At 38.8% G+C, this 21,360-nt stretch overlaps 1 protein-coding gene across 1 annotated transcript in view; it reads left to right on the plus strand.

The window, feature by feature from the left end:
- LOC105915574 (cadherin-7) overlaps nucleotides 1-17,076 on the plus strand; it is a 149,490-nt gene extending 132,414 nt beyond the window's left edge. Inside the window, exon 11 of the mRNA XM_036129314.1 lies at nucleotides 10,087-17,076. Coding sequence (XP_035985207.1) covers nucleotides 10,087-10,601 — 515 coding nt within the window. The 3' untranslated portion in view covers nucleotides 10,602-17,076. The remainder of the gene's footprint in view (nucleotides 1-10,086) is intronic.
- The last annotated feature ends 4,284 nt before the right edge of the window (nucleotides 17,077-21,360 follow it).

The raw sequence follows: 21,360 nt of genomic DNA on the forward strand, positions 1-21,360 counted from the left end.
GTGCCTCAGAACATCTGCTGTCGATCAAGCGTGTGTGGTGTTGCTTTACTGAAAATAACAGGGACACCTTTTTTTTACTATGATGAAGCCACTATTTAAACAAAAATGTTGAATAAACACCTGTTGCTTTCAGGTACAGTTCCAAGGTAAACAATTATTATACAGAATAATTTTTCTTAATATGTCTGGAAAGTGGGTCTGAGTTAATGGGAAGATGAATGGAGAAAAGCACAGGACAGTCCTGGAAGAAATCCTGTCAGATGCTGCAAATCAGTCACTATAATGGCATGATGTCAATTAAAGTATAGCCATGTGTTAGAATGGCCCAATCAAACTCCAGACCTAAATCCAAAGGAAAATCTTTGGCAAAACTTGAATTTTGCTTTACCTTCCGTGAAATTGAACTACTTTGCAAAGACGAATGGAACAAGTTTCCCGTCTCTAGATGTGTAAAGTTCATAGCAACAGACTCCAAAATAATTGCATCTGTTATTGGAGCAAAATGTGGTTCTACAAAGTATGGACTCAGGAAGCTAAATACATCTGTAGACCAGTCTGCATTGTTTTGCTGGGAGATACTAATGACCGTCAGCCGCTTCCTTGTTTTATCCCCTGTTGCGCAAGTGCAGTGTTGTACTTCCTATTAAAAATAAACAGGAAAGGCTTTATTTACTAACAAACTGAGCAAAAGCAAAGCATAAAACAGTAAAATAACAACTATTTTACTACGAGCAGGATGTGATAATCTCTCTTAAAAACTTTGTATACAACCAGAGTGAGCTACTGACGTATAAATTAAAAATAAGTCTAATAACCTAGCTATGTACCTTTAATGGTACTTTTGCGCAGTATCGCATGGATGATCTGCTTCCACATATGCTAAACGTGATTTTGAACTCTACTGCCCATTAATTTAAATTTTGCCCTAGTTATAGGACGTTAAACGATGCTGATTTTGAATATGACACTATATTTGTGGAAGCCTTTTTCACGATGATGTAGCAGAGCCTTTTTAAAACCGTGGCATACTTTACCCTACACTCCTTGGCCAAGTTTTAAAGCTCAAGGCTTTACGCTGATATATTTCTAAGTTGCCATGCTTTTGCGTGTCAATTTAATTGTGCAAAATACTCTGTCCCCATCTGTCTATTATGCTCAATTGGATCAGCATCTTCTCTCCTCGTTTCTATCTCTTTGTGCATATTCTCTCTCTCTCTCTCTCTCTCTCTCTCTCTCTCTCTCTCTCTCGTAGGACTTTGTCCTTGTCTTGTATTAACCAGCCCATGCGTGACCGCTCTGTCGGATCCTTCATTCTTATCTCCGTTGATAGTCTTCCATCAGGAGCCTTTTCAATCTGTAGGTTGCAATTGAGGCTGTGATTGCGTGTGATTGTGTTGTTGTGGATAACAATCGAGCTAGACTGTGTCTCACCGCTGTCACTCTCAGGTGCTGTCACTATTACGTTTTTTAACTTTTTTTTTTTTTTCCCCCCTTCTTCAGTCTCTCACTTTCCAATTAGGAGACCACTAGTAACAGTGGTTCTAGTTATCTGGCTTCCTGATTGATAATAACTAGAACATATGTTGCATTTAGAAGGCTGCTTTTCCTAGTATGAACGAGTTGTTTTGAGAACTTCAGCCAGGACAGACGATAGAAAATAGGCTGTTCTCACCTGCCAGGCTAAAAACCACTCAGAGCTGTGTTTGCATTTACATTAACTCCACATGCTCATGAGCTGAGTGGTCATCAATCATGGCTTGATATTTTTAGATTTAATTACCAGGCTTGTGCTTCTTGCATTAATAGCGCTGAAAATGCCTCAACATAACTGCACTTTTGAAAAATGTCATTTCAAACCCATTTCTTATGAACCAGCCACTTTGGAAGTTACGTCCAAACTACTGAGATGATCATTATCTCGTTAAGATCCAGGGCCATTTTCCTCCCAGTGCAGGTCAGGTATGCCTCGGCCCTCCTGGGAGCCAATTAGGATATTACGTAGTACTCCAAATCTCCAGGCAGTTATTTCTATCTGGACATCTGACTTTCTTATCAGGCTCATTTCATAAATCTTCATATCTGTTTATACGGCCGTCGCTGCTCTAGCTTTCCCCTGTGGAAAGCTAGTGTGTTTGTCTGTGTTTAGACATCCCTAAAGTAGTCAGAGATATTTTATGTTTAAGCTGTTTTGTTGGAAGTCGGCCTTTTCTTTGCTTGAACAAGCCCATTACCAGCAGATTTAACTCTTGTTACACATGGACAAAGCTGAAAAGACCTCACTGGGGAGAAACGGGAGGGAATGGCTCAGCGCGTCCTAAAAAGATCCATAGAGGAAAATATAAACACAAAAGTTTATGGGGGAGTAAATAAATAGACGCTGAAGCCTGTAGTACACAGGATGATAAACCCACAGATGAGGACCAATGGTAATGACTTTAAACAAATCACTGCTTTTCAGTGGCATGAGCTTGCACTGAACATTAAGAAAATTAAGACTTTATTGCAAGTATGTTTTTAGGTTGGGGGATAAATGCCAGTTTACAATAAGGCTCCCTTTATAGAGGCTTCTAAATGGTTTGTATACATATTATAATTTGATCTGTAAACACTTTATAAATCATTAACAACTGTTTAATATGCAGTCTTAAAGGGTGAGAGAGACAAACTGATCAGTTTCTTGGTTAAAATGTTTCAAATTCTATATATTTCCTCTAGAGTTGCTATACTAAAGTACAACCTTCTAAGCTCAATATCCACTTGTAAATATAATTCCGTACCATGTAATTTAACTCAAATAATATATGAAGGGACAGCTATGATTTTCAGCAAACCACATTTGATTGTTTTTTTTTTTTTCCTTTTCAGTGGGTGTTATTTTAATTAGCTTTTCACAATTTGCTACTTTTTAGATTTATTTTCTTCCTTTTAGCCATGGGCCGGACACTCCATGGTGTAATGGGTGGCTTACGGTACAGATGCTGCAGAAAGGCGTTTGCTTCCTCTTCTGGACCCTAGGTTGTCAGCATTTTGGAAAACTAAAAACACTAATAAACTTGAGCAGATTCATCGACATAATCCAATACTGGATGCATGCCGTCTCTCCGGACCAGACCAAGTTTTCCTCAAAACGTTGCCTCCAGTTGTAGCCCATTGTTTTCAGGACATCACGTCGGAAAACAGCAGTTGAACGACGGCATGATATTTTCACATAATTCTAGACCAGGGGTCAGCAACTTTTACAACCCGCAGAGCCATTTTTGCTCTCGGTCCAGCTAAACAAATTTTGTTTAGAGCCACAAAATTTACACCTCTCTTTGAAACAAGAGCTTGTTTTTATAGTACACTATAGGAAATTTGTTTACATTTTTTAAATTGAAGATCAACAGTTTAACCAACAGTATTTTTATGTTTAGGTTTAATACATTTTCTTCAACTGGACATTTGATTTTTAGCACAAACGGCATCAAAATGATGAAAAAGCAAGTCTTTGCAACCTATTGACAAGAAGATACCTCATAAATGGGTACCTATAGTAAATTATAGTTTCTTTCTTGATGGAAATGTTATGCATATATTCCATAACTAAATGCATCCTAAAGCTAGCCATTTTAAATTACCTTTACATTTAGAAACATTGACCAAATTTTCCCACTTTTGGTCTAAGTTTTTAAGAGCCAAAGTTGAAGGTGTAAAGAGCCACATGTTCTGAAGACCACAACTATAGGCTTCATCTTACTTGAGAAAATTACTTGGATGTGAATCTATGATGATCCACTTTGTACATCTTGGAAAAAACTGCTTGGCTTTTTTTATAATGTAATGCCACTAAGAAAAGGGCCCGGGTATTTAGTCGTACACAGAGAGTGTTACAAGAGTTTATTTAAAATAGATCTCTGATGGGAATCGGGACTCTCCCGCAGGCTCTCAAGGTAAGCAGCTGCGAAAAAACTCAATTTAAAGCTGACAACATTTTATAATTGAGGTCTATATCTATCTGTCTGTCTGTCTGTCTTACCTATCCTTGTCAGTTAAAACAGTAGACAATATCACTTGGACCGCAACTGTTATTTTGCTAATTGTTTATTCTGAAGAGGGGACAACACTCATATGAAGGACCACTATGAACGGAGTGGGTTACACCAAAATATAATTTTGGTGTAACCCAATTTTGGTGTATTATTTACAAACCATGAACCACGCCTGAAGGGACATCAAGAAAAAGACACTTCAGCTTTTTGTACCACACACGCTGTATCAGATCCGTGGATTTATTGAGGCTTTTTCTCCCGTTATACACGCTGAAAGCTGTTAAGTTTTCTGTAAAGCATTTCAGTAATGCGTTCTCCTTGCTTCCGCCATGGCTAAGGCAAAAGATGTAATACAAAGCTTTAAATTTTAACTCCGTGACTGAAAACCCCCGTACGAGGCAGTGGTTTTATTTGGCAGTGGTGGCCGAAGAAGGGAAGCTCGAACTGGGCGAAGGTCTGGAACGTGCCCCCATGGGCAGCTAGGAACCCCGCGCGAAATCAAACCTATAAAAATATTTTCACTGCGATTAAAAATCTTTTAAACTATTAACGTGTTAAAGGAGCTGTCTGGTCTGGCATCAGTGGCTGCTACAGGGATCCCCTGGAAACTCCCCAGCAGACAGTAGAGAGGCTGTGCCTCATTTTACTATTAGACGTGTGATCCAGGTATTTATCCTGGTGGATTACTCCTTAAAAATATCCAAGACAATCTTGCACATACAGTTACATGTATTTTTTATCATTTACCGTTTTTCGCAGATTTCTTTAAAGTTTCAGAGTCGCAAATGGCATTTCTAGGACAGACGAATCACAGAACGGGCGAAGACAAACTGAGTAGGGAAGGGCCGAGTTGAGCGGCCCAAAACGAGTAGGGTTGGTGGAACTGCGCCTTTTGTGACCAAGGGACTGCAAAAGGATCACAAGAGTGTGAATGTTATCTTGCATTCACACAGTAATGCAGAAAGCTTCTAGAAGCATTGCTGAAGAACAGAAGGAATCCTGTATAGCTGTGTTCTGATGGTCGCTGTCTGTTGTGATTCATCATATTGTACATTGGCTGCAGCAGACGGTCACATCCCTGAAGGAGAATGATATCTGCCAGGACACCTCTTTATGTGACCAGACACGTGTTTTTTTGTTTTTTTTTTATCCATCCTCTCTTTTCAGTCTGCCGCTCTTGTTGCACATGCATTCACTCTTTCGGAAAGATTGTTTTACCCAGGTTAAATTCACAGTAAACAAAGCCCGGTGTGTGGGTGTAAGGCGGTTGGAGGATCGAAACCTTCACATTTGATTAGATCAATCAGACTTTCCCTCTAGTTTCTGTAGTCTAAATGTTTAGGCGTTTTTTTTTTTGTTTTTTTTTCTCTTGTAGCTTATCAGTATGCTAGAACCGGGTGAGTCAGAGGCTTCATTTGTATATTTACATCTAAGTATCTTTGGACTGGTCATACCACGGGCAAAAAAATTATGACAATCGTTCTATTCCATAATGAAGGAAGACAGGGAAACATCTCAAAGCAGGTCAGATGCAAGTATATAATAGAACCAATGTCTTTTTTTTTGTCAAAATCAATTGGCAAAGCAGTAGATTGAAGAGGTAAACCAAAGGTGCCAATTAAAGTAAACCAAACTAAGTACAAACAAGGCAGTGAATAAAACACCGTCTGACTGATGTGAACAAGGCTTAACAAAGAACCTGGCAGAAAATTTAAACGGTTACATGTAGTAAATGGATATTGGGAAACATGGTAAAGTAATTATAAGGATAAAAGAAATAATTTCCATAGAGAAACAGACTCTGTAAGATTACAGGGCAAAAAAGAAAGCCCTCAGAAAAGTAAAACTTATAAAGAATTGTCACCATACAGAATGAAACAACATATTTCAGTAAAATGGTGCACGTAGAAAACAAATGCCAACATACTAAATAACAGAAGCATTTCCCAAAAAATAAAAGTTTCAGCAATTAAAAGGGGCTTCACCTTCCATTTTTTGGGGTTAACTTTTTAAATCTTGTGAATGTTTTTCATAAAAACTAATGTCATGGCATCTGAACTATAGAAATTAATGTTTTGATTTGATTCTATCCCTAGCAAAACATACATAATTACAAGGGTAAGGTGATGTTAACCGTGTAGACGTTTTATTTTTTATAATATAAAGTAGAAGTAATCCATCGCTATTTTCATGGTGTAGTTGTGGAAATGAGTAATTTATTTGTTTAATGAAAAAAAATTCTCTCGTTTATTTAAATAGTACTACATATTTGTTTTATCTAAGAATATTTTTCACCAGTATTCTTTTCACCAGCTGTGTAATTAATCCTTTTGGAAATCAAGTTTTCCATCTGCCAATGGGATCTGTTGTTGGGGGGGTGGGTGGTAATAAAGGTTTCGAAGAACTTTGGTTAGAACTATAAATCTAAACTCGTATAACTTTCTTTTTTATCATGATTACTTCAACCTTTCAAAACGTATGTGTTAATTTTAAATAAATGTTCTTCGTTGAATATAATAATTCCTTAATGGTGCTATATTCAAAAGGTTAGTGTCTGCTCAGTTGAGTTGAGATAGCCTTCAGCTCTCACAGTGGTTAATCCCCACTCCCCATGCTAATGCTTGCCCGCTGTCACTTCCAACTTCCCTCATACTACCTGAAATTAATATGTGGACCATGTGTATTATTTGCACATGTTTGGACATGGGTTTACTTTACTTCTGGGGTTTTTTCCCCAAAAAACATACATAATTTGCAATGCTTTGAGTTTGTAACACATACCCTAACCAACATTAGCCACTGCTTGTTACAAATGTTCCTTTTTCTTGTGTTTAGTTGTCAGGTTGCATCCAGAGGTACTATGTACAGATAATTGCGAAGGTATTAAATGCATAAAAAAAAAAAAATCTGGAAAGATGACATGTGGCATCTTTGCAGCAGGAAAGGCGTGAGACAGCAGTTGATTAATGCATAGCAAACACCAAGCTGCGTGTCTGAAGCTTGTCTGAGGTCTTCTTACATATCAGACTGTGTCAAAGTCGTTGATTAATACGTCTTTATTAAACTTGCACTGCAACGCAGAAACTTAGACCGTGTGGGTGATGGAGTGAGTAAATAATCTGTCACATGTTCACCTGAATCACACATATAGAAATACTCTAATGAGAAAGCGATGCCTGCTGGCACGAAAAGGGCAGGAGAGAAAATTCACCTTGTTCACTATTGATCCGGTGGGGTAGATCATTTAAACAATTCAATTACAGCAAAAGCCTGTGTAGCGCTGAATTGATCTCCTTTTTTTTTTTTCTGTTGTTCACTTAGTTTACATCTTCGGTACATGTTCTCCAAAGCGAGGAGTGGCTACCAGTCGCATAGTGGCCGCGTTTGCTAAGCAGTCCGGGATGCAAACCATGTCTCACAAGAGCACAAACTATATGCACCCTCAGCCATCAACACGCTCCACCTAGAAAGCTGTGACTGGGTGTTGGCCTGTTTCCAGTTTGTGAAGCATTGTGGCTGCCTTCTAGACATTAAACCCTAAAAAGCTTTGCTGGAAAGCACTTGGAATATGCTATCTGGATGTGCCACTTTGTAATTCGTTTTAGTAGAGGCTTGCTGAATTGAAAAGCATTTAGAATGACTTGGGTCCCTAAAAAAGAAAGGAGACAATCTCCTTTGGAAATGTTTGCACAAACAGATGTCCAGGATCTAAGTAGTGCTTTTGGACAACAGTGGTCCCCTTTTTTTATTTGCATAGGGTTCCTACACATTTCTTATGTACAAATTCCTGACTTTTCCTTACTTTACTGTCTTGAGTTCCCTGTCCTTTATGTTTATTTTAAAATATAAAATACTGTAGTTCACTATAGCTCTGCTATTTTTTTTGGATACATTTGTAGAACAGACAGGCTTAAAAAATGTAATCCATAGAATGGATGGAGCAAGCTAAGGCACAAGGCAGGAATAAAGAGGAGCGGGGGAAGGACAGGAGGGAGGAAGGGAGAGAAAAGCAACCAGAACAGGGGGAAGTTAGTTTTCCAAATCACAAAGGAAAATTTGAAGGAAGGACACATAGGAGGAAGGACACAACAACAAAGGATGGTAGGTCACAAGGCAGGAAGGACGGGAGAAAGGACATAATAGAGGAAAGATAGAAAATTTGGAGAATAAAGTCTGTAAGTACAAAAAAATATATATTTTTTCATAATTATTCCTATTTGATTGAACAGGATCGATTAATTGACTTTTCCAAACTGCAGGGGTACCCCGATGCTCGTCGTCGCCAAACAGCTAACAGAGGGCAGCCCATTCATCTCCCCAGTCCTTCGCTGCGACACCTCCATCCCTCCCATCCCCTATGTTTGCTCCTTTATTAGAGGGTGTGAAGTGGTCTTTGAATTTGGTTCCTGGGCCTCTTTCTCTGCCGCCAGCAGTAACTCGATGCCGGGCAGGAAAAGAAATATGGACCCGTGGAACGATATTTCACTGGCACCGCCTTGACATTGATGGATAGAGGATCATTAGACGTTTGCCAGTTTGCTTGGGCGTGGAGTTATTTTCAGCAATAATGTATGGGAAGAGGGAGCTGAGGTTGGAGGAGGCTATAGGGTCTCGCAGGCCCGTGCATTCGGTATGGTGGAGCTGTGAACAAGTCTGGAAGCGGGGTGTGGGCGGTGGAAAACACAAAAGTAAATTACATCAAAGGGTTAGCTTTTTGTTCTCAGCTTAATATTTGGACTGTCTATGACTCCTAGCATCTTTTTGGACTGTTAATCTTTTTTCATCTGGTCCAATCATATTGATAATTTAATTTTCAGTTTAGTACTTGCAGGTTTAGATTTTACATTTGACAGCACATATGCTGTCTGATAAATATGAAAATGATTCATCATTTGTCCAAAAACCTTTTTGTCAGTTGCACAGCACTTAGCCTTCTGTTATACTAGTTCTCATGAATATGGATAAAGGTTGGTTTTCGGGTCTATAGGACATTTTTTAATCATTGTCCTGTTGAAGGAGTCAGTGAACTCATTTTTAGTTTACTGGGATAGAACATTTTTATTTTCAAATATCCAGGTATTTCAAATTCATGTACTCTAACAAGATTAACAGGACATACGATTATTACTTTACTCATTCTCGGTTTCAGACACCACCTCTATTAATTGCTTATGAAAAACATAATGTTCGATTTATCTAGCCAAAACTACACCTTTTCAGTTGAAGGCACAAAAAAGGTTACCAAACTGTAAATGTTTAGGTATAAGTAAGAGCAAAAAAAGGATTTTTCCTAACATGCCTCCCGGAGAAACCAGTTGGCATGCAAATATAATGGTTGTTATACAGAACTTTTAATTTGTGACTTCTCTGTAGTTTTTGACAAGTAGTTGTTCTCCTGTATAGCTACTTCCCTTAAGCAACCTTGCTTGATGGGCATGTGCCATTTTTCCATTTTCAAGAGAGGCTGAGAGAAATAGACATGCATTACATTATTTATGTTTCCCTACTGAACAAATATATTTAAGTTAAAAATGTAATTGAAAAAGACCATTGAACTTTTCCATTGGAATAAAAGGTTACATTTTATAGCAACTTTTTAACACATTGTTACCATATTGCTAATACATTTGGAGGCCACTATATGGCACATTGGAACAAATTTGGTATTTTTGGATCAAGGGAACCTTTGAAGTATACCAAATCTAATGATTAAAATAAGGATAACATCTTAGCAGATAAATAAAACACTGCTTTTGTTCTTATATTGTAGTCAACCTTAAACTGGTGGTGGGGGAGTCTGTTATTGTCATAAAATGTAAAGGGATTCTGGGTAACCAAGAGAAAGAACAATCAAACTAACATTTTTTAAAGTTTAAAGTTTTGTTAGGATGATCGGGGCAGTGTCATGGAGTAAAAACTTTAGGGATTTGATTTGAATACCTTTTCAGTCTTTTTAAAAATAATAATAATAATAATAATTTGAGTTAAGCAGCACACAGATAATCCACACCATCTACTAGTACTAACACAGAAATGTCTCTTTACCTCGCCTTTTCAGTGATGGTCCTGCTGATTGTGACAATGCGCCGGAGAAGAAAGCAGCCCTTGATTCTAGAGGAGGAGAGGGACATCAGGGAGAACATTGTCCGCTACGACGACGAGGGCGGGGGAGAGGAGGACACTGAGGCGTTCGACATGGTCACCCTGCGCAACCTCAACATCATCAGAGACCCCTCAGTGAGGCGAGACGTCACGCCGGACACGCCCACCTTCTACCACTACACCTCGGCTTCGCCACCGTCCTACAGGTCGCTGTCTGGCAACATGGTGTTTCGAGAGTTCATCTGGGAGCGGCTGAAGGACGCCGATGTGGACCCCACGGCTCCCCCGTACGACTCCCTGCAGACGTATGCCTTCGAGGGCAGTGGTTCTGTAGCCGAGTCGCTGAGCTCACTGGAGTCGCTAAGTACAGACTCGGACCAGAACTACGACTACCTCAGCAACTGGGGGCCCCGCTTTAAAAAGCTGGCCGATCTGTATGGCAACAGTGACAGCAGCAGTGTGTTCTCATAGCCCCCAAATGTCTCCCTTAACAGTTCTGGAACTTTAAAACCTGTGAGTAATATATTGTAAGAGCAAGTGGTTTTGTCTGCCTTGGTGCCGCCGAGGAAAAGATTCAAAGACAACACACGTGATTGAAGGAAAAACACTTTGACTTCAAAGGTTTTTTTTTTTGGTTTGTTTACCTCCCTGTATGGGCTTTAAAAAGCGTGCCATGGTGAGTTTTGACACTGACTTCAAAAGTGGCTTGACTGAGGAGGAAGCCTTGTGTGCAAAAGACATTAAAGGTTTCATATTTTGGGCCTGAGTCCAACCGCTGACTGCAGAATGCATTACATGTGGAAGCTCTTTTCTTTTTTTTCTTCTTTTTTTTTTTTTTTTACAGGGAGAAACCTGTCCTTTCATTCCACTGATGGGCACAGGCACAACACTCCTGCTTTGATGCATTCCTTTGCTATCTCTGTGCTAAAAAAACAAAAAGTTTCTCATGAAAGGCTGTCCCCCTGGCAGCTAATCAGTAGTCCCTGGACTGCTCAGATGAAATATAAGAACAATTTATGTTTGTTAGTTCAGTTCAGTTCTTTTCCTTTTTTTATTTGCAGAAGACGGTTGAAAATGGGCTGTATTTTATAAACCTTTACACCCACGGTCACTTTACTCACAGACTCAGTCATGCCTTTTAAAGTTACTAGCCAGACTTTTTCTGTAAATTTCAGTCAAATTCACTTTAGATATTGTGTGTGAGCTATAATTCAAAGTTTTTCAGTTATCCTCTTTGCTTTGGTATTTTGTTGTAAATTACTGCTGTAAACCACATCACTAAAAGCGCACATACTGTATGCATAGGGATGCACCAATCATAGATCTTAGCTAAAGTTGTTTTTTTTTTACAGACTTCCTACTATGAGTTGTCATAAATTATTTATATTGGGAGCAAACACTAGGGATGGGTACCGAATTCTGTACTTTTATAGGCACCAACCGAATCCCGTCTGTACTACCGGGTACCAATTCACACAAACTCAAACGGTACTATGTTTCGGAACCTAAACACTGTGAAACTGAGGGAGTTTCATGCCGAACAAGAACACAGCATTGCACGCACAAGAGCGCAATGATGTCAGGAGGCGCTGGTTCAGTCAACAAGGCAAGCATGGCTGATAGAAAGCGCTGAAAGGTATGGCTCCACTTTTCAAAATGCGCTGCAGATTACGCTTGCTGAAATATTTGTGAGGCAAAGAACAAGACCAGCGGCGGTAATACTTCTAATCTGAGGAAGCACCTGGTCACTGCTGCCAATTTAACAAATTTCTCACTATATTTAGTGACTTTTCAGACCCATCCAAGACCTTTTTTCAAAAAAGCAACTAGCGAAAAATCTAGCTACTTTCTTCTGTTATCGGTACCCGTGAAAGTATCAGTGGTTGTGCAGTTATTGTCTTTGGAGAACCAGACACTTCTACAAGCTTCTCCAAGCTCCCAGACTGACACACAGCTGCTGCCTTGTCTTTAAACCTGCCTTTAGTCAGGAAAGAGTGCAGAGGAATTGTTTTAGATGTTTTAGAATTCATGTATCATTTAATAAGGCTAATTTCTCGATCCAAACAAGTTCATATATTGAGAAATAATTGTGTTAAATTGGAAAATGTTTAGATTTTATTATTAAACCAGTGTTTATTACTACATAAACACAAAAAAAAAGTAGGTACCGTTTAGTACCGATTCAGATGTGAAGGTACCAATCCCTAGCAAACACATCACCTAGTCATTTTAACACATTGGTTGACCATTTTAACACCTTGACAAAAAGATATCTGCAAGTTTAAAAAAACTACACCAAGGTTGGGTATAAATTGATGTTTAGTGATAGATGGGTCCTTTTCTACCTGATAAATGGGGTACAAAATGATGGAACTACAAAGGTATTGTGAAAGGAGCAGAATGACCCCTACCCACTGAAGTCTTAATTTCCTTTGAAGTAGCCTGAATAGCCAACATGTCACACCTCTGAAAAAATATAGTTAGTGCCAAAAGTAAGGGTCTTTTGGTTTGGTTGTTTATTTCTTTGTAGTAACACTGCTTTTTTGACATACATTTATACCGTTCAAAAGCTTGTATGTTTCTCCTAAAATGATGCCACCTTTGTAAGGAAGATGTGTTTGTGGATTTGCCAGCAGAGATGAGTGTGTGGGCAGTATCCAAAACTTGCCAAATCCCGTCTGCCAATCCCAAACAGCTTATTCTTTTGACTCCTGTGTTGTGTGGTATGTTGGGTTTATTTATTGAAGTTTGGAAAAACAGGATTTGAAAACAATTTAAATTTTTTCCTTCTTTAAAAAACACGGGGGTTAGATGTTCATCAGAGATCTCTACAAAACCACAACAGCCTAACACCACCTCGTCTCGCTGATCATCAGCGGTTGTAGGATGGTGTCCTATTTTTTAATCCAAGTCATATTTCTGCTGTTTGTCGCTTTGGCATGAACATCACATCCAAGCTGATACCACAAGTGCTCCATGGGGTTATGGGTCAAGATGGCGGCCAGGCTATTTCATCTTCTCCCCTCCTGAGTTATGGACGTTGTTTCTGATAAATCCCTTTTTGTAAGGGTGATCTTAGAGGATAAATAAATAAATATGTTTCGTTTTACAGTCCCACAGAGGATAAATTTGTCTCTGTGTTTAACCCGTTTCTTAGTGAGTGGTGTACAGGGAGCAATCTCTAGTCAAGGGTCTTGCTCAGGAACCCAGAGTGAAAGACTGAGTTTCTAACCGCCAACCTTTGGGCCCTCTCGAAGATGCAAACGCCCGGCTCTCTAATCAAGATCCCCACTCCCACTTCAAAAGAGCTGGCCCCTAAGATTGGCGACGTTAGATTCTCGTTGTAAAATATCATCTTTACATCTCTCTGCTTTGAGATTTCCTGCAATAATGCTAAGCCTTGGTTTTCACTGAGGGATAAAGTTGTTAGTGGGTGAAACCCACACACTCAGCTTCTTAAATAAAAAAAGGTATCTTTCTTAATAAAATGGCACCATTTGGAAATAAATAAATAAGCTTCCCCACAGTTTAAAATGAAATGAGAGAAAGGACAACATGGATAAATACATTATATTCAAACACCTCACTGTTTTTTTCACTCAGTAACGACATGACCACTGAAGAGTGACCTGGTAGCACTCAGGGATTGGGTGTTCACAGATCGGGACAAGATTGTACTCCTGGTCTCCTCTGGTCACATTTTTCTTTGCATGCCTTCTAATCAAATTCATTCCTCAGTCGGGCTTACTTGTATTCTGTACGGCAGCAGGACCCTATATCTGCAGTACACAAAAGTACTGCATGGATTTCTGAATAATATTGCAAGTATAAAAAACATGGAATTCATTTGTAAAGACGGACACATTTTCATCCACGAGGAGGTGCAGTGATTCATTCATGCAAAATTGTTAAAAGAACAATCTGGTCAGTATGTTACTATAAAATGGAATTGAAACAATGTATCCTGCTGGTAGCTGTATAGCTGCTGCATTACCTGTCACTACCACCCACAATGATTGTCAGGTATACTGACTTATGATGAACCAAAGCCTACCTGTTAGCTCTATCATGCTTGTTCCTGCCAGTCAATGCCATCACCATGTTTCTAATTGCTGTGCAGCCATAAAGAGTGAAGGTGTATAAGGGAAGGGACTTTGTATGTTCTGTATAATATATTGGATTAATATGTATCCCAAAAAAAGCACTGTTACTGCGCTGTCATTTGATGTTGAAGCCCAACAAGTATGAAAAGGTATTTCAAGTCCCAAAAATGGACAGTGACCAGTCAGATGGAACAATTCAGAAACATGTAGAGCCTTGACAAAAGTACTCACACCCTCTGAATATCTATATATTTTCAAGTCACAATTACAGATAGTGTTTTTGAATACTGCTTTTTGCTTAATAGACAATAAAGTCGATTAGAGCTGATGGGAAGTTGGATGAGCTCTAAGCACAGGACAATCCTTGAAGAACATCTGTTAAAATCTGTAACAGACTTGAGACCGGGCGGAAGGTTTACCTTCCACCAGGAGAGCAACCCTTAAAGCAGCTCTGTTTAAGTTTTGAAACAAGTATTACCTTAATTTGAGATATATCCAACGATTTTCAGGTCAATACACAGCACTTGGCACATATCAATGCTCCATGCGGGCTTCCCTTCTCAAAATCACGCCAATGTAACTTGAGAGGTGCGGCTCCAGCTCTGAATGGGTCATGTGACCTAGAGCAGCACTCTACGACACTCTGAACAACACCTAAAAACGAGAGCTAATCTTACATGCTTCTACTTTTCTCATCCTCCAGTCAAAGTTCATCATGGCCATGGATAATATTATAAAATACAGTAACCACAGTTCACAAACCTGTCAGCTCTTCTTCTCTGTTTACGTTTCTTCAGCCTTTCATAATCAGATGATTTAATCTGTACTCTGCTCCGACTTCCTCTCTCACATCTCCTGGAGCTCCCCCTCCCTCTCCCTCTCCCTGTTTCGATGGGAGACTGGATAATCTTGAGGGGTGAATGTGGCTTTGTCTTTACAAATAACCCTAAGACTTCTCAAAGTGGTCTGCTATCCGATTACGAAACACGGAGGGATTGTGTTTTATTTTGCCACTGCCAGTGGTCTCAGGGGTGCTAGCTCTCCTTTCAAAATTAGAGGTACGGTGAAGTGTGTAGTCTATGTCTACGTCCTGGTTCCTGAGCCAATCATATGGGAGTTCCCAGGATTCCCAAAACAGAGCGCAGCATTTTGTATTTTATGTTTGCAAAAGAGCAGCAGCCTGCAAACATGGAAGCCAGTAAGAGAAGTGGACCAGAAATAGAACATAATGCAACCTTATTTTACTTATCCTGTGTATGTAAAAATTCAGTGGGGCTTCATAGCAGCAACAGAGCAACGAGGAAACGGCAGAGGCTGTGTTGTTCGGATTTTAAACACTAGGTGCCATCATTACTCATTGCTCCTTTAACAGATTTAACCTTTAACCAGAGTGATAATGGATAATAATGGATAATGGAATAATGGATTAGAATGGTCCAGTCAAAGTCCAGATCTAGAACCAGCCCAGAGACTTGAAATTTACTATTTACATATACTCTCTATTTCATCTCACTGGACTTGAGTTATTTTGCGAAGAGAAATGTGCAAAACTCTGAGTCTCAAGATGTAGTAAAGATCAAGTAGAGACATTTCCCAAATAACTTCTGGGCTGTAATTGTACCTAAAGGTGGTTCTACAATCTACTAACCCAGGGAGGCTGAATGCAAATTTACACCACACCATTCAGGTTGTTATTTAAATTCATTTTTGAAAACCAAGTCTACTTTTTAACATACATGCTCTAATGTGTGTTATTCTATCACATAAAATCCCGATAAAGTTCATTCAAGATGTTAAAACGTTCAAGTGACATGATGCATACAAGACACTGTGCATACATTTGAACAAGTTTATGTTCATAATTCAATCAACGTCCTCATCAACGTTCGCTTCAGCTTTACCATCCACAGCAGCACCTATCATGGCTTGGGCATCATCAGAGTCCAAATCCGGCTCAAACAGCTAAAGTTTAAAAGGTCACACCTTAAATCTCGCTCTTTTTATGCCATTGCCTTGTATTTTTCCTAATTTGAAGTAATCCATACTTCATTAATAAGCTGCATTTTTATATATGTACAGTTATTTCTGAAAAGAAATACACCTCTGGCTAGTATCTTTAACACTATATGACACACAGATTCTTACATATAACAGTATAACCAAGTACAGTAGTCGATGTGTTAAGGAAGTTGTGTGAATCATAAAAAGAATGACATCCATCAGTTTTATATATCAGCAGGGTAGCAGAGAAACACAAACATTCTCTTCTCCTGAAAGTACATTTTGCAGATGTCGCAGCGTAGTGTGTGTCTCAGTCCGTTTCTACTTCTACCTTTCTATTACCAACAGTATAATTTCTCAGCTATGAACAGTTGGGGTTTAGTTGGTTTGGCTTTTCTAATAGGCAGGTGGATCTGATCGAAGAGCATTGGTGATGGATTTGTTCGTGTCGTGCTAGAGATTCATGCCACCTAGACTCTAGGGAGAAAAAAAAAGTATTTGTTTTTAAAGTGGCAGACCTCACAGAGGTCCGGTTTGTAAGTAAATTACTTTTGCTTCTGTAGTTTGCAAAGTCAAGCATATATTGTCATTTGAAAATTCAATTTTTTTTTAAAAAATGTATGGTTTTAATATTGATGGTGAAAGGACACACTGTATGATAATCATATTGTGGCAATTTTATTATTGTTTTTTTTTTTCCCCAGCTTAAACAAGACATGTTACAACTGGGTGTGCACATGTGCAACCGCTATGTATTATTATTTATTTCAAAGAGGCAGAACTGTGCAAATGATGTTTTTATCTTTTTGCTGAAAATAAAGTCGACACTCGGTTCCTTAAAAGGCTTAAGGGATTTATTTCAGACTATCTGACTATAAAGGTCATCTCTGGCTAGGAACTACTAACAGCATATACAGTAACAGTAATAACCAATCACTCTGAACCTGTTGCCACGACTAGGGACCTCATAAAGCCAGAAAAAAGGGCTCACAAGTGGAAGCAGCTCTCTCTGTGTGGCTTTTGTAGCTGATAAAGCAGTACGGCTCGACAGAGGCTTGTGTGATGACTGTGAGGTTCACTAGCGCTCATTTGAGGAGTGTTTTACAAATTATCCGTGCCAATATGATGCAGTCAAATAAAGTCCCAAAGCTTGTTTGTTGTTAAATGCTGCCTCTCAAGCGATCGAAAATGAGGCAACTGACTCATTTAGAAATATATAGTCAATAAACACATAAAATGAAACATAAAGAATACACTGCATTTAATTAAAGGCTGACTTTAATTTCTACACCAGAAAGAGGCAAAAGTATTTAACAGCCAAATTTATCTTCTCAGTCACAGAAGGGAGGCTTTTTTTTTCGGCCAGCTGATCAGCTATGTGTCATGTTTCTTAGGTAGTGTATAGTGACTATAGTGGAGGCAAAAGTCACGGACAGCAAGAGGCAACTCGATAGGTTTACCGGTAAATGTGTACAGTGAAATGATTCTTCCGGGTTTGTGGCTGTGGTCCAGGGATGCACTAGGAGGAGAGGTAGGAGGTCAATTCCTGGGATCCAAGTTGATTAAGGCTGATTTTCTAATAAAGCAGACAAAAGGTTTTTTAATGGCAGAGGAGACGGAGGCATTTGAGGAGGAGGTGAGTATCTGCACCATAGCTGAGATTGGCAGGAGATTAGTAAATGGATTTGTTGGTGATTGTGTTTGTCCTGGTTCTAGATTTGAGCAGTGAACGTTGAATGGTTGAAAGCCAATTTAGTGAACGATGGAAAATCCAGATAAGTAGTTACAGGAAAACAGACAGAGGAGCAGTGAGAAGATTCACAGAGGGAGTCCTCAGGAGAGTTCTCCAAACACATCTTGAAAATGAGCAAGCAGACCACTGGAGTCCAGAAGCAGAACATCCACAAGGAAGTGGAACCTTCTATGGAAGAGATACTGCAATAGTAAGAGTCAGAGACTCGAGGAGCGTAAAGACACAAGAAGTAGAAAGGCTGATTACCAATGAGCTAAACAATCTGGCATCTGCCTCAGATAACCCACTCCTCTTTAAGCTCTCCCACACCAACATGCACATAATTTTGAGGATATGACACAATGTGCAACAACGGGTGTGTGTGGGGGAAGTGCTCCATGCAGCCCGGAAAAACTAGTCTGTCACTCATTCTTTGCTACTAACTCGTCAGTATGGAAAGAATTGGCATTCCTAAAAGTTGCTAAATGAGTTTGACCTCGCATTTCTATAATGCCTTATTTGAGTTTTAATGTTATACAGATAATCTAGGAGAGATAATTAACATTGTGGGATGGAGAAGCTGATGGACAAATCTAAATACAACAAAATGGCGCAGGGTTTTTGTTTGAAGTTGAATGACCTCCCATTGTTAAACTAAAGGGTATATAATGAAAAGAGGACCTCCCTTTGCTGCTACTAAAGCTTACATTCACATTTCAATGGTTTACACTTAGTTTAGGAGAGTTTATGGGAATTTCTGACCTTTCTTCCAGAAAGTCAAACAATGATGTTGGACAACAAGGCTTGGGTTGCAGTCTCTCCTCGTATTCATTCCGATGGTTTTCTACTGGCTTGAAATCAGGACTCTGTTCAGTCAAGTTCTTTCACACAAAGCTCACTGGACCTTACTTTGTACATTGGAGAGCAATCATGTTGGAGCATGAAATGGTCGACCCCTAACAGTTCTCACAATGGTCCTGGTATGTTGAAGTATTAACGGTTAATCTCACTGGAACTCCGTAAAAATACCGTCTTCGCCATTTACACTTGACACAAGGCAGTCATATAGTTGCCATTCTCCTGCCTCAGACTCATTTCTAAGACTGCTGGACAGAGAGGCATAATGTAAGGTCTCAGAAAACATTTCTCCACTGCCGTATACAATACATGCTTTCAATTCAGTCTTCAAAGTGGACATGCTGTAGACTTGTGCATCTGATACACAAGTGATGTAATAGTGAAGCTCTGGAGTCATTGACTCTGAAGAAAGTTGGCAACAAACTCTGTATCTAAGGATCTGGTGACCCTGCTTTGTGATTTTATACAGCCTGCCACTCCCATGTCAAGTGTTGTACTGAATCACGTCCCCATTGTTAGAACAGTTGACCGCGGAATATTTAGCAGCAGGAAAATGTCACTACTAGACATATTGCAGACGTTGCTTTCATTCGCTGTGCCGTACTCAAATTCTCTGAAGATCTTAGGAGCGACCCATTCCTTCACACATGTTTAACAAAGCAGTAATGCTTGGGTGCTGAATTCTGCACACCTGTGGAAACTGAAGTGACTGGAATTCAACCAACTAGAGGGCTACTCCAATACTTTAGCAACAGGGAATGTTCTGCTGAGTGTTGATTATTTTTAATCCCGTATCTTTTCCTCCTAGATTCAACCTTAGGACCAACAAAAGTGACTTAAATGAAACACCCTGGCAGAACATTTTAATATTTTTGTCTGTTTTTCTAAGTCTGATTTGGTTTCTAACTTTCTGGTGCTTTGGTACCTACAACAAGTTACTAAAACATGAGAATGTATACAGTCTACATTATAAACCCAAATGGACAAATAATAGGAGAAAAAAAATAATAAATAATTATTTATTTTATTTATTTTAAATAATTATTTTCCAAATTTCGCTCACAGTTGTTTAGCAATGCATTAGTCATAGTTTATGTTTTTTTTTTTTTTGTAAAAGATCTTTAGATGTTTACAGTAAATTCATGGCTTTATTTAGGCTCAGTAAGAACAAGAGGTCCTGCAACATATGGCATGGCCTTGATCTCAACATCACAAACCCAGTGTGGGATCACATGAAGAGACAAACAACAGAGACAGCCTAAAGGCACAGAGGATTAGCTGTTTCTAAAGATGCTTGGAACATTTGTGCTGTAAAAAAAATACTTCAAATGAAGCAACAAATTATCAATAACCAGTGTCTGACACATTTTGAAAGAATCTTCTTTTCCCATTAAAGCCCAACCTCTGAACAGTTCTGAACTGCGGTACAGGTGCACAAAATGAATAATCCCAATGTTTGTAATTCCATTTTGTCCTGTTTTTTTTTTTTCTTCTGCTTGCTCAATCCAGATTTGAATCAAAGAGAAAACAGCTTGTGTCGCGCGCTGTTTCAAGTAGTCAGAGCTTCATGAATACAACTGAAGGTATAATTCATGGTGATGCAAGAGATTGCAATGGATTTGTTAGGCGTTTTTCCTTGGTAAATATGTCGTCTTCTTACAGGTATTGACACAGTTTGCAGAGCTTTGAACCTGGAAAAGACATTATTGTGTCACTGTGACTTCAGAGTAACCAAGGTTACTGTGTGAGTGTTATTATTCAATCAAATCTTGCTCTTTATTCATTGTTCTCTATTAAATAACTGTAATCGCAACTTCCTTTTAAGTGTGTTTGAAACAATGATCATTTATGAGACATTCTTTCATAAGTATTGTCAGCATGATACTAATTAAATCAACTCTTTTATAGACATTATAGGTTAATTATCTCATACTTCGACAAAAGATCTTGTGATAACAGATTCATTGTTATATATAATAGAAGACAAAAAGCTTGTTTTTGTATTAATGTGTTTGTTTATTTGAAAGCTGATTCGACCAAATGCCAGGATAAATAAAACTGTTATCTAAACAAATCTTATAAAGTTCTGGTAATTTTAATGAAAACTTTATTCTAGCAAATAAGTTTTTATTTTTATTTTTTATTTTAACTAACCATATTTTTAGCTAAGCCCAGAATTGTTATCAAACAAGCAATAAAATCCATGATCGCGTGCAATTTTTGTCCTTCAAAACTATTGTAAAATGGCATGTACCAAAATATTTCGGTAAGTGACTGGTTATACAGCACCTTCTAGATTTATTGGCAGCCATGGTGAAGATGCGTAAAAAGCCTTGAGTTAAAACAATTGACATTTGCTAAAAACAGTACATTACTGGAAAGTTATAACACTCCAAACCTTAATATGAGTGACTATTATTCAGTTAGGGGGAAAAAACCTAAATAACCAAATCTGTGAGCAAAATTATGTGTTTGACAATGACTGAGACCCCAACCATCCATGGAAAACAAATGTGACTCCAGCAATCTTTGAAGT

This window comes from Fundulus heteroclitus, unplaced genomic scaffold (assembly GCF_011125445.2).
Source record: "Fundulus heteroclitus isolate FHET01 unplaced genomic scaffold, MU-UCD_Fhet_4.1 scaffold_155, whole genome shotgun sequence".
NCBI lineage: Eukaryota > Metazoa > Chordata > Actinopteri > Cyprinodontiformes > Fundulidae > Fundulus > Fundulus heteroclitus.